Genomic DNA, 14,732 nt, shown 5'->3' on the forward strand with positions numbered 1-14,732 from the left:
AAAGAAGGGGAAAGATCCACTAACACCAGCATTGTATAGACCAATATCTCTACTTAACACAGATTATAAGATAATAGCTAAACTATTAGCAAACAAATTGGCCGACTGTGTACCAAAAATAGTAAAACTAGACCAAACTGAATTTATTAAAAAAAGACGAACAACGGACAATATCTGTAAATTCATTAACTTAATTCATGCAGTACAAGGAAACAAAACTCCAACAGTAGCAGTTGCTTTAGATGCAGAGAAAGCCTTTGACAGAGTAAAATGGAGTTATTTATTCAAAGTACTACAAAAATTCAACCTACCAGAGAAATATATTAATTGGATCCTTCTTTAAGGTTGAAGACCAAAACCGTGCATGGTATCCCAGGTGGTATTAACAGCATCCTGAAGCAAAACTTCTCTGTTTTTATATTCCATTAAGACCAACATTTGATAAGCCTTTCTAATAACTTGAAATACCTGTACCCTAGTGGTTCTCAACCTTTTTCTTTCCACTCACATACCACTTTAAGTATTCACTGTGCCAAAGGTGCTCTGTGATTAGTAAGGGATTGCTTAAGGATGTTTCATGCATTGGTCCCTCTCGGCCCCCTTGGGACTACAACATGTTACTGCTTCAGTGCATTTGAAAATGATTTGCTTTCACTCTCTTCCTTTCAGAATGTGCTTCACATGCCGTATTTGTGCTCACTTACGTCACCCCTCACTTACGTCACCCCTTTAGATCCCTTTGGACAATTCCCTTTGTCTCCTCCTCACAGACCCACATCTTTGCACCAGCTGCAAATTTGGTTACAGGAGCTGCAGATTCTTGTGGTTGTTTGGTATGTTGAAAAACAGGCAGTCCCTTCATCAAAGTCCTGAACGTTGAGTGTGAATTCGTCAAGGCCCCTCCCCTAATCCTGACACCTGACTCCTTAATGATTTCCATTTCACAAATGATCCACTTACCCTAATTTTCTGCTCTGCACCCCCCCCCCCCCCCACCCCCATCAGTCTTGTGCAGTACAGCACATTGTGCATTGGACTTATCAGTGTTACTGTGCTGTTAGTTAAACACTTCCAGCTTTTTAATGAGATTACTACCTCATTATTCAAGGTCGTGTAAGGGTTCATTTGCTTTAACAGCACCAAATGCTGTATATAGCAGCAACAGGGAGCTGGATTCTGCCTCTGAAGTTCAGTCCCATTAACGTTATTTAATTCTTTTGAACTTGTTCAACCAATCACACCTCTTCAATCAAATTTTCACAAAAAAAATCCAATCAACCATAGCAGTGTACAGAGGTGCTCGAGGAACTCAGCAGGTCACGCCCGCATCCATGGAAAGCAAAAGGCAGTCGATTTTATAGGCTCAGGCCTGAAATGTCGACTGCCTTTTACTTCCTCTGGTATACTTTAGTTCCTCCAGTATGTTTGTTTACTGCTTGAGATCTCAGGAACTACAGACTTCTTGTTTATCTAATCAACCAGAAAACCTGGGGAAGAAAAGTTCTACTCAATCACTTTCCAGCAAAACTCCGTTCACCGCCTAAGCAACCACAGCAATTAAACATAACATTTTCTTTGCAGCACGATGAAATTCACTTGGAGAAAATTATCCTGTGTAATGGTATTGATAAGGACATCTGTAGGGCAGTGGCTCTCAATCTTTTTCTTTCCACTGACATACCACTTTAAGTAATCCCCATGCCATAGATGCTCTAAGGGATTGCTTAAGGTGGTCTGTGGGTGGAAAGAAAAAGTTTGAAAACCACTGTTTTAATTGTACATAATTGACTCGTTATGTGCATGGTTTCATAACTCCAAAGGAAATGGGCCAATGACAATTTTTCTCAAGCAAAATATTTCAGTGACAATTGGGTCTAAAGCAGTGATTCTCAACCTTCCCTTCCCACTCACAGACCACTTTGAGCAATCCCTTACTAATCACAGAGCACCGATGCCATAGGGATTACTCAAAGTGGTCTGTGAGTGGAAAGGAAAAGGTTGAGACCCTCTGGTATAGAATGATTTGCTTTCAGAGTACAAATATGAAGATCTTTCTATGTTCCTTCAATAGCAGAAACCGTTCTAATCTATTTGACATTGTAGCCTGTGTTAACTGCACTTTAAACCTTGTTTTTACAGGAATGTAACAACATTTGCTGTAATGCTAACAACTGCACTTTGAAGAGGAATGCAGAATGCGCTCATGGGATCTGTTGTCATAATTGCAAGGTTAGAATCGATTAACTTAAATTCAATCACATTCAATGTTTTATATGTCCAACAATGCCTGATTAAATGGAAATTTGCCAGGGCTGTTGTAAACACCCTACAGGTTCATTGATATTTCTATAAGGAAAGAAATCTGTAGGGCATGTATTAAGGGTCTGAGAATCACTCTAGCTCCATGTACCAGTACAAACTCAGAAGACCATAAGACAGCAGAGTGGAATTAGGCCATTGAATCCACCCACCAATTCCATCATAGGTGATTTACTATCCTTTTCAACCCCATTCTCCTGCTTTCTTCCTGCAACCTTGATTTCCTTCCTAATCAGGAACCTATCTTCCTTCATCTAAAATATACCCAATGACCTGGTCTCTGCAGCCATCTGCAGCAATTAATTCCACAGATTAACCATCCTCTAGGTAAAGAGATTCTTCCTCATCTTTGTTTCAAACCTTGAACTACATTCGTTCAATGTGGTTACCAGATGAACCTAGTAATATGTCAACAAAATGCAGAGAGCAGACAAAACCCTACAGTAACCTCTTTACTGTTTAATCTTTTTGATATTGTTGGGGTGAATACTGAGCTATTGTTTCCAAAACTCTCCTGTGGTAACCATATCCTACCAGAGGTTGTGCAGTGATGTTTCTTCACTCTTCAGCAAGAGAAAAGAAAGAAAACACATCTGAATCACAATTCATTAAGAGACCAAATTCAAGTGGAAAAAGATCTTACAGTGAACTCATAAAGGCAAGTGGATAAATGTAGACCTACCTTCTATGGAAATTGATCTGTGACTTAGAACTACTAGCTAAATTTATTTGTCGAGGGGAGTCCCACTTTGAACAACTTTCAGTTAAATATGGTCTACCAAATACTCATTTGGAATCTACATATTAGGGATTTTTTTTACGATCTCAATTACATACATTTCCTGATAAGAATTTAATTGGTATAATTTTAAATTTCAACCTTCAATACCTGACATTTATGCTCTGTGACATCATGTCATGCTTAAACTTAGAGAAGATTAGATGCTCAATTTCTGATTTGAATTTAAATTTTCAAACGCTGTGGGGACCTTTTTTTTGAATTACTTTAATAATCTTTGATTTGTTATCAAGGTAGAAATGTTGATTAATGAGGTAATTTATCACTCTGGTAAGAATTCAGTCTTTTTTTTGGCCATACAACTTATTTTTGGTAGTGGGTTTAGATTTTCCCTTTTTTTTATAATAAAATATCACGACACTATAATCTGTTTGATTAAAATGTGGATGAAATGATACAATTTAAGTGTAATGTATCTTTTTTACACTTTTTTGGATATGAAAAAATTAATAAAAATATTGAAAAAGAAAGATAGAACTAGTAAAACAAGAGAGCTCACTCTCAGTTCATTGTCACGTGTTCTCAGGAAGAGTGAAAAGGCTAGTTTGAGAAAAAGTGGCCAATTAAAGGTTCACAGCAAGCATGGTAAAACCAATGTAACATCATCAATCACGATGAAGGTCAAGGTGGGTTTCTAGCATTATAACATTATAGGTGAATGTTTTTTTCCACTAGCTGAAGAACCCGGGCACAATCTGCAGAAAGTCATCAGGACCATGTGACCTACCTGAGTACTGCTCTGGCACCTCGGAGTTCTGTCCAGCCAACTTTTACCAAATGGATGGGGTCAGCTGTGATGGAGGACGGGCCTATTGTTACAATGGGATGTGTCTGACTTACGAAAACCAGTGTGTGCTGCTGTGGGGTTCTGGTAAGATCCAAGAGAAGTCCCAGTGATCCTGTAATCAGTTTTGGCATGGTGCTTCATTTTTATTGAAAGCTTTGGGAAAGGTGGTGGATTGGGAGTTGGTTGAAAAAAACATCCTCTGCCCCATCTTGGCTGCTGACTTGTACTGTCATTTGGAAGGGGTGTACTGTAAATGACAAATGAGACAAACAGTGGCGTATCTAGCTAAAGTGGCACCCTCGGTCTGGCACTGACATTGGCACCCTTCCCGTTTAATTAAAAAAACACACAAAAATCCCCCCCGAGTTAAACTTTTTACTGTTTTCGTTATAAAACCCCAGTGTTAGTGGTAAAGTTCTGACAATCTTATTGAGGAAGGACGAACGTTGTCATAGAATATGAGCGAGCGAGATTTTATTAATATTCCTGCTAGCCCTGCAACTTTCACACTTCTGGTTTTATTTGAATTTATCAGTTTGGAGGGTTTCTATTCGGCCACTTTGGCAATGGTTCTTTCTAGGAACCAGATGATAGAGGATAGATAAAATTAGATCAAATTAATGAGGGTCAAAATTTGGTTGGAAAAGAAAATATTGTACTCCATTGGGAGGTTAAAGCTGGCAACAGGGTCAGTGCCAAGGGGGGGCATTGATGGGCATTGCCCCTGCAAACAAGCTATTGTGTCCCCCTACCACCCCCCCCCCCCCCCGAGCCAGTGTATGTGTAGGCTGTTACCATTTTTATTCTAGGGACAGTGCCAATCTCCCCATTTATCTCTGGCTGGCGATATGGTTTGACAGAGCTTATAAAGCACCCATCTCAGCGCATGTCTGCCACCGATGCCTTCACGTGCTTGATCAAAATTTCTGGCCCTCAGCCTTGAGTTGCACTCTCCGGCTCGTCATCTCTCCGGCTCTGAGATCCCGCACTGCGCCACGCTCGTGTGCAGATAGAGTGGACATTATCGGGGTTATTCCCCGGCAGCATCTGTAGATACTTCCCTGGATTCACTCCAGAGCTGCCTCCCTCCTCCACTTCCAGGAGCTTGCCAAGGCTCCTTAATAATATCCTGATCTGGTAACCTCAGACCAAAGCATTGATCTTTGCCACAGCCCCTGCCTGGCTAATGATTTCTCGCCGACCTTGGTGTCCTCTCCAAGCCACTTAGATGATGGTATTGGCTCTGGTTCTCTCCTGATACTTTTGTCTGGTTCATAGGCAGGGATGCGTCCAGCAATTGTTGTACTTCAAACGACCATCCTTGCAACCAGATACACCTATGGAGACAATGAAACAACTGCAGTTTCACATCACTAAGATTTCTGCTTTCATAGTTAGTGTAGCATAAAGTTATTGCAACACCAGCGACCTGAGTTTGAATCCGCTGCTGTCAGTAGGGGATTTGTATATTCTTCCCGTGTCCATATGGGTTTCTTCCGGGTGCTCTGGTTTCCTCCCACATTCCAAAGATTTATGAAGTTTGATTGGACACATGGGAATATTTGTGTGGGCTTGTGGGCCGGAAGGGCCTGTCACTGTGCTGTATCTCTAAATTAAAATTTTAAAAAATTAACATTACCTGAAGAACCTCACAGCTCAGTCAGAGGTCCTTGTTGTAATCTGGGCAGCGAAGTTGTCCACAGCGAACTCCCAGCAACAACAATGGAAAAAAGAATGACTATTTTACTGATGGGAGGTGTGGACTGCAAGACTAGTTTGGTCCAGGGCAACCATGGGAAACCCTGTAGTCCTACCACACCTGATGGCACTTTGTTCAGCTTCTCGTATGTGGAGGAGCCTCCCAGAACAGCCTCAAATAGGCCTCTGCATCTGGGTCCTGGAGAAATGGCTGAAGCACTCATCCAGAAGTGCTGACGGAAACCTATCTGGCCTTCATTCTGACATCCTCGTCCTCAAAGTCCCCACTCAAAGTGATTAATTTTATTGTGATGTCAAAAAATGGCAAAGAGGACTAGAAGCTACAAAAGTGCAGGACAACTCTCGGCTGTAAGACTGACGACCTGTGCTCCTCTAGCCAGGCTGTTCCAATATGGTAACAATGCCAGCATCTACCGAATATGATGGAAGATTTCCTAGGGACATTGTGCCCACATAAAAGCAACCTAAAACCAACCCAGCTAACTACTGCCCAATCAGTCTGCACTCTGTCATCAGCAAAGTAATTGATGCTGTTCTTGACCAAGCTATCAAGCAGCATTTACTCACCAATAACCTACTTGTCAGTGCTTGAGAATCAATAGGAGCACTTGGCCCTAGACCTAAGAATTTAGCTCCAGAAATGATTTAAGGCTGATTGCCCCTGAAACCAAGGTAACATCAAGGCATCCGGATAAAGCTGAGGCCAATGAGCATCAAAGGGAAATGCTCCAGTGGTTGGAGTCATACTTGTGTAAAGCAAGATTGTTGGGGCTGTCAGGGGCCAATCATCACAGCCCAACAGGAGTTCCCTAGGGCAGTCGGCCATGCTCATGGGTTCATCAGTAATCTTCTTTCTACCTTACGGTCTGAATGTTCACTGATGACCCCATTTACATCTTTCCGTAGAGTGGAGCATCAAAAAAATACTGCTGGAAGGATCCTGCAGGGTCAGGATTTTTCCGACTGACCCCCTGCATCTGAACTTTGCCTCGGCCCTCTGAGTTCCAACGGCACTTGGCTTTCCCGCCCCATGTTCCAGTATCTGTGGTCTTCTCTGCTGCCTCAGATGGTGAGATTGCCCCTTGCCGTGTGAAGCAAGACTGCGCTGAGCTGTTAACCTAGAGTATTCCACTTACAAATGGTCTATGTGGAGATGGCCTTCTGATAGTTAGGTAAAGGTTCCATTATTGCCATTTAGAATGTAACATACATGAAATTCTTTAACTTTGTCTACCGTAAGGAAGACAGAGAATTGTCACATTGTTCAGCACCCCTCACAGAAATGAGACCCCAGCGAAGCACAAACTCGTGACCCTTAGTTTACAAGACCAGTGCTCTATCCAGTGAGCTAGCGATAGTTATTGATCTTGTTTCAATATTTTGATGGGTTTTCTTAGTGGGAAAATAAATGGTGGCAAGTTGGCTTCAAATGACTGCCTCACAATCAGAATGATGTTAAATTGCTTGTATTTCCTGTTTGTGTTTGTGAGTGAAGTCGTGTGTCCTGATTGAAGGATTAGCCCTGCTGTTTCTCTGCTGTTTCAGGGGCCCGTGTTGCTCCCACAAAATGCTTTGAGATGGTGAATAATGCTGGGGACACATATGGCAACTGTGGCAAAGACCATCGGGGAAGTTATCGCAAGTGTGAAGCCAGGTGCGAAAATTGGCTGACTTCTCTGTAACTCTGCCTTTGGTTGACTCAGCTTATGTGGAGGAGCAGAGGGACCGATAGCGGGCTGGAGGGAGGTGATTAACCAGGAAGTGATCGACAACACCGATTTTGAGTTGACATCTGTTATGTGTGGTTAGGAGCAGGGGAAAAGTTTATATGGCATGCTTCCAAGCAAGTGTATCCCATACTGCAGAGTAAAACATAATGCAGAGAACAGAGTTACAGTGAGAGATCCATTTGAATGGAGTAAGGGCAACAATATTTTACACTGTCCGTTAAGTACTCCGATCAAGGCTGAACAAAAACTGTCCTTGAATCTGGTGATGGGTGATTTCACCCTCTTGAATCTTCTTCCCAATGGAAGAAGGGAGAAGAGAGTGTGGCCATGGTGGGACCTGTTCTGTAGAAGGTTGGCTGGTTCATTGACGCACAGGGAGATATAGATGCAGTCAGTGGAGTAGCTTGTGGGGGGGGGGGGGGGGGGGAGGGGGAAGAAGATGTGTGATGGTCTGAACTGCATTCATTACTCTCTGCAGTTTCCCAGTGCAATCAGCCCACTAATGAAAATCAGCACCACCTTGTTGTGCATGGATTTCGTGGGCTGAAGGGCCTGTTTGCTTGTTGTAGAGACATCGGGTCTTGCAGCACAGAAACAGCCCCTTTGGCCAAACTTGTCCATGATGGCCGTGTTGTCTACTCAAACTAGTTCCATTTGCCTGCATTTGGCCATTACCTCTCTAACCAGTTGTTCTCAACCTTTTTCTTTCCACTCACATCCCACTTTCAGTATTCCCTACGCCATAGGTGCTCTATAATTAATAAGGGATTGCTTAAGGTGGTATGTGGGTGGAAAGAAAAAAATATGAAAACCACTGTTTTAATCCTACCTAATTGACTCATTATGTGCACGGTTTCATAACTCCAAAGGAAATGGGCCAATGACTATTTTTCCCAAGCCAAATATTTCAGAAACCATTGGGCCTAGAGCAGTGATTCTCAACCTTCCCTTCCCACTCACATACCATCTTAAGCAATCCTTTATTAATTACAGAGCACCGATGGCATCGGGATTTCTTAAAGTGGTATGTGAGTGGAAAGAAAAAGGTTGAGAACCACTAAACATTTCCTATCCATGTACCTGTCTAAATGTCTTACAGCATGTTAAAGTTGTACCTGCCTCTACCACTTTCTCTGGCAGATAGTTCCATGTGCTCATCATCCTCTGTGTGAAGAAGGTCTCTTTTAATTCTTGCCCCTCTCTTCTTTTATATATGTCCTCCAGTTTTAGATTCCTTGCCTTGGCCGCTCATAATTTTATAATCCATCTCCTCCTTTCCAACCATCTCCTACACTCCACGTAGAAAAGGTCCAGCCTACCAAACCTCTCTAAGCCCTTCAAGTTTGGCAACATTCTCCTGAATGTTCTCTGCTTAATGATATCTTTCCTCCAGTCAGGCCACCAGAACTGAGCACAAGCTTGATTTTTCAGTCCTGGTCTAACATATATTAATGCATTTTTTTGGATAATTAAAGGAATGCCAAATGTGGGAAAATACAGTGTCAAAGTGATGCTCAGAAACCTCTTGAGGCAAATGCTGTCGCGATCGACACCACAATAACTATGAATGGGAAGAGGGTGAAGTGCAGGGGAACCCATGTGTACACAACACCTGAGCTGGAAGGGGATATCTTGGATCCAGGACTGGTCATGACTGGAACAAAATGCACTGATAATCATGTAAGTCACTCTGCCCAGGGGATATACAAGGCTGAGGTTGGGAGATGAGCTATTACAGGGTGGTGGATAAAAATAAACCAATATAAATAAATATAAAACACATGGGAGGCTTTTAGTTTGTGTGGTAATGCAACAGGTATTAAGGAATGCAACTAGAATCTTGGCCTTTGCTGGAAATGGGATGGTGCGGAAGGATGGGACTGAGGCATCTGGGGATTGGTGGACAGGGAGAGGTGAAGAATGATGGACAGAGGCAGTTGACCACAGATGCCAGATAGAGAGATGAGAGAAGCAAAGGGGTGAGGCAGAAGAAAATGAGTCAAGAAGGGTGGGGTGGATGATCTGTCAGTGCTGAATCTGATTAGAAGGTGACAATCTTAGTGGAACCAATGGTGGGGGGGGGGGGGGGAGAGGGGAGGAATCCCCCACTGACCCCTCCCACTCTGTCCTCAATACACCAGGTCTTTCTCCTCCAATCCCTCAGGCCCTCTGAAGGGGTTGGGTCCGTAGCATTGACTGCTCTTTTCTTTCCCTCTGATGCTGCTCAAGCCATGCAGTTCCTCCAGCAGAGTGAATGTTACTGGAAGATGGGATTGATTTGGATAGATTTCCACTGCTCAGCATAAACGAGACTGTTACTGTGCTGCATGCTGCAGGGGGAGGTAGTTCGCCTGGGTGTGAGACCCTATTAAATTATGTAAAACCAAATGACCATTTTCCTTCCGCTGAACATTTCTTTGGTCCAACAGATCTGCTTTGAAGGACGGTGTCAGAACGCTTCTTTTCTGGCAGCTGAAGAATGTACTTCAAAATGTCACAACCATGGGGTAGGTTGGAAACCATCTATCTCTAGTCAAGGAACTTCTGGGTGAGATGTGAATTACACAATATTATTGAACAGGTGCATTGATGAATTATATTGAAGAGAGCGTAACATCTGGGAGACCTTCAGAGAGAGTCCTGTGGATTGAAATGATCTTCACCTGGACATGGTAACACCACCATCCGACTTTGTTCTTTAGTGATAATGGGCCTATTGTCAGATACATTGTAGCATGTACATATATGCACCAAAATTCTTAGTTGCTGTAACTGTACAGAAATGTATAAAAATAAACCATATTAGAAAACTTAATTGAATTATAAAATACATCAAATAGATAAGGTCGATAGATAATACATATTCACAGTAATCCTAGTGCGAAAAAGTGACTTTGAAATCATGCACACAGTCCTTGTCAGAGCAGTTCCTGATTAGTGTAACAAGGGGAGGTTCAAGAGCCTGATAAATAGAGCCTGAGGATTCTGTACCTTCTGCCTGAAGGTAGCAGCGAGAAGAGGTTGTGACCAGGGTGATGGGGGCCCTTTATGATGTTGTCTGCTTTCTTGAGGCAATGTCTCATATCAATATATTCAATAGATGGGGGCTCCCCATTATTCTGCATGCCATATGATGTGTAGTTGAGAAGTGAACACCCAGAATGACCAGGTGGAGCGCAGAGCACCAAAAAAATGGGCAGACCCCCCCCACCCCACCCATTAAGAAGAAGCCTGGGCAATGACCCTACAGAGAAGGTGAAGACCAGTGAGGGGCTCAGCGGCTGAAATACCCACACAGGATGCAAGATGTTGGCAACAACTTCTGGTCCAAGGACTCACCCAGGCTGCAGGCTGTTGGTGAATGGCCCATGGGAACCAGGTATCAGAACTGGGATTCAAGAGAGCACCAATGGCAGAAAGGGCAACTGAAGACTTCAGGCTCTGAATGTTTCCTGATCGTATTGGAGTTTTGGATTGCCCATGGATTCAACAGGAAACTGTTTGGTTGCAGACACCATGGAAGTGCTGGAGGTTTAATACACTCAGTATCTCACGTGTTTTTTACATGGAACTTAGGTTTTTTTTCCATTCTGAAGTGTCTCCTTATCTTCTGGGAGTGGCTGTTCACACAGAAATCACCAAAACTCCAAATATTCGTATCACACCACAAGTTTATATCAAATACCTGAAGTGCGGTATTTACGTCCTATTCATTAGTGTGTTGTTCTCAGATCACCTGCAGTTCAGTTTAGACTGCGGGTAATCTGAGAAAATGTCCAGGCTGTCACCTCCTCAAATAGCAGATTCCATCACTGCTAGACTTTGTCCCCCTGTTTCACCAGTTTCTGCTCCTTATCACCCCCCTTCTGCTCCCGATGAAGAGCCCAGGCCCAAATCCTATGGATGCTGTGTGACCTACTGAGTTTTTCCAGCACGTTTGTGTATAGACTCCCCCCCTCCTACCAAACACCCAGCCCCCTCTGTCTCCCAACTCCACTGTACAACCAGAATATTACCCCAATACACTTAGCGCTGGAGATGACTGGGACAGGGAGGAAACTCACCCACCTCTGTGCAGACTGTGGATATGCTAAGAGTGTGTGGAGAAGGATGAAACGGTCATTGTAACGGATCATTCCCAGCAGCAGCATAACAGAGGACACTCTGATTTACGGGCAGTTCCTGGAGATACATGCAGAGATAGACATCCAGAACTACTGGAAGATCATCAACTTAGTGAAAGATAACCCTTTGTTCTGGCTGAAACTTGTTGGTCTTCCAGCACAGTAAAATGTCAGTGAGAGAATACTGCCAACCAGCACATTCTGGCCTCCAGAAATTGTTGAGGGGCATATTAAGGCTTGGTGCAGCCAATGCAAGGGCTTTGTGGGTACAGTGTAGGATCCTTCCGCTATTGGACATTGAGAGGCTAAGCCTGGAGGGAAACCCTTCAAACAACAGAAGAGGAGCAACCCCAAGTTGCCACATTACTGGTATTGGTACAATTGTAGTAATGTTAATGGTTGACTCTACAATGCACAGTAACAAAATGTATATTAGACACTAAAAATGTGGAAAGACTTTGCATTGTTTTCATATACCGTATATATAAAAAAATGGTGAATATAGTTTATTTTAAGAAAAGAAAAAAATCACTGATGTTGCTCAACCTGCTGTCTTCTCAAGTAGTTTGTTGTCTGCTCTTAATACTGTCATCCTTGGGCACCCCAGAGGAGAGAAGTCTGAAATCAGAGAGCATAGGTTCAAGGGGAGAACATAGAGTTGAGGGGTATATTGAGAGGCAAGTTGTTTCTGCAGATGGTGGTGGATATGTGGAATGAGCTGCCAGAGAAATTGGTAGAAGCTGGTACAATTACATCTAGAAGACATTTGGATGACATAAATGAGGGATATAATCCAAACAGAGGCAAATATCACCACATAGATAGACGCTTTGTTTGGGATGGACAACGGGTTATTTCCATGATGTAGAACTCTATGAATCTATCTGTAATGTTGCAAAATCTCCAGAGGGTTGTAAACTTGCATTGCATATCTGAATTGTTCAAATCCAAGACTTGTGTCCGAGTCCACGGTGAATGACACTGGGAAGAGAAAATGCACACCACATAACAATTAGCAGTATGCACGGATTAAAGGCGTAATCACAGAGGGAAGATTTGAGAAGGTAGATGATGGCTAAGATGACTGGCAGGGTGGAGGGATTAAGCATGTGTGGACCCATGAGGTTGAAGGCTTAAAAGGAAGTGGAGCTGTTCCCTGGGACACACTGGAGTACTGTCTCAGGGTAGGGTGATCCCACAAGGTTGAAGACAATAGGAAGTGGAGCTGTTCCCTGGGACACACTGGAGTACTCTCTCAGGGGTAGGGTGGCTCCACCTGGTATGGTGGTCTTGGAGGGGAGTGCTGAGGAAGGACGAGCTCCAGGTGGAACGACAGTGTGCTTCACCGATGGGAAAAGTCGCATTTAAAATATTGAGTACTTGACAGTCCTTTTTCTTCTGATGGCCCAGGTTTGTAACAACAACCACAACTGCCACTGCGAGCCAGGCTGGGCACCTCCTTTCTGCAACAAACCAGGTCATGGAGGCAGCGTGGATGGAGGAACTGGAACACGCAATTGTAAGTGAGGAACAAGTTTGCAGCCATAGTGCTTCATGGTCAGATACCATTATTATTCCAGAGAGCACATTGTAGGTGTGGAAGATTCTACAGAATAACACAGGGAAGGACAGGGTTAAATTAACTCTTGAAGGTAGAATATTATCATGTAGACTGGGAAGCGATGAATCAAACAGAGATATAATTCACTGTAAAGGCACTTGGGAACATGGGCCTTTTGAGATCTCTCTCATTGTTCCCCCCTACCACTCCATCCCTATCTCTGTGGCTCGATGACCACATTCTCATCAAAGCCTGCACTTCTGCTTTTCAAAACCCTCTCTCCAATCTCCTCTCTTACCTGTCTCTCCACCTCTCCCTCTTTCATTTGTCCAGCATCCTAATCTCTTGGTACTTCCCTGCTTCCTCTCTCACCTTCCCACTATGTTCTCAACAGCCCAAAACATTAATTGACCATGGATGCTGCCTGATTCGTTGAATCCCTCTAGTTTCTCTTAGTTCACTCAAGATTCCATCATCTGCAGCTCCTATATTTCTCTTATAACCAAATTAGAGACAGACCAGAGAGAGATGATGTGAGGAATAATTTCTTAACTCGTCAGAAAGTCAGCAAGCTCTGGAGACACGAGAGACAGCAGATGCTGGAATAATTGAGCAAATAAAAAAACAATTCACTGAAGGACTTCAGTGGGATGAGTCGCTGGAGACATTCACTACGTCAGACAGCTACTGTACACTGTAACAGGTCGATGACAGCAGGTGCACGCTGTAACAAATTGAAGACAGCTACTCATGGTTAAAAAAAAGTCAAAGCAAGCTAGAGCATTCTGTTACAGGTCATAGACATCTAGGGCACTCTGTAACTAGTCATAGACATCTAGGGCACTGCAACAGGTCATAGACAGCTAGGGCACTCTGTAACTAGTCATAGACATCAAGGGCACTGCAACAGGTCATAGACAGCTAGGGCACTCTGTAACAGGTCATAGACAGCTAGGGCACTCTGTAACTAGTCATAGACAACTATAAATTAACTGGAAAAGCTACAATTAAGTTGGAAAAAAAGCATGGTGCATTACAGTGCAGGCCCTTTAGCCCACGATGTGTGCCACAAGGCACATTAGGGTCTGCACTTAACTTGGGAGAACTTACCTTGGAGTAGGGTTCTGGCCCAAAACGTTGCCCATTCTCTTTCTCTCACTGATGCTGCTCAATCCATTGAGTTCCTCCAGTTTGAATGAATCTCCAGAGTTCTCCGGAGCAGATAGTTGTAAACATTCACAACCACCTTACAGCAGGAATTCCTCCTCTTCAGCACTTAACCTCTCACATTGAGATGTAGTTGGCTTAAGTAGGACTGTGCCACTGAGCTTGGTGCACAGAAGGCTGCGATAAATTGCTACTTATTATATTTCCGAATTGTTGTGAGACCAGTGCCCTCTGCAGGTGTAAACAAGCACTTGTAAAACAGAGAACACACACTTGCAGGAATCTGAAGCTGAGCAAGCTCGACCGACTTCAGCTTGAAACATCAACCGTTCTTTTTTCTCCCACTGATGCTGTTTAACCTGCTGAGTTCCTCGAGCAGAGCTTGCTTAGCTTGAAAAAATATCCTTTCATCAGATGCCCCGCAAGTCCAAGCCGTGATGGGTCATATTAAATAACAGCAAGTCCTACCTACATTGCTCATAAAATGAGGAAATGAGGACATCTCCTGCCTTGCCGTATTTTGGTT

General features: G+C 43.4%; 1 protein-coding gene across 4 annotated transcripts in view; it reads left to right on the forward strand.

The window, feature by feature from the left end:
* The window catches only part of adam19b (ADAM metallopeptidase domain 19b), a 163,149-nt gene that overhangs the window by 117,557 nt on the left and 30,860 nt on the right, over positions 1–14,732 (forward strand). For all 4 annotated transcript variants that reach the window (XM_069899050.1, XM_069899051.1, XM_069899053.1 and 1 more), the window contains 6 exons: positions 2,140–2,229; positions 3,794–3,989; positions 7,170–7,278; positions 8,830–9,034; positions 9,784–9,861; positions 12,889–12,997. In XM_069899050.1, the coding sequence (XP_069755151.1) occupies positions 2,140–2,229; positions 3,794–3,989; positions 7,170–7,278; positions 8,830–9,034; positions 9,784–9,861; positions 12,889–12,997 (787 nt within the window). The remainder of the gene's footprint in view (positions 1–2,139; positions 2,230–3,793; positions 3,990–7,169; positions 7,279–8,829; positions 9,035–9,783; positions 9,862–12,888; positions 12,998–14,732) is intronic.

The sequence above is a fragment of the Narcine bancroftii genome, chromosome 9 (genome assembly GCF_036971445.1).
Source record: "Narcine bancroftii isolate sNarBan1 chromosome 9, sNarBan1.hap1, whole genome shotgun sequence".
In the NCBI taxonomy this organism is placed as follows: Eukaryota; Metazoa; Chordata; class Chondrichthyes; order Torpediniformes; family Narcinidae; genus Narcine; species Narcine bancroftii.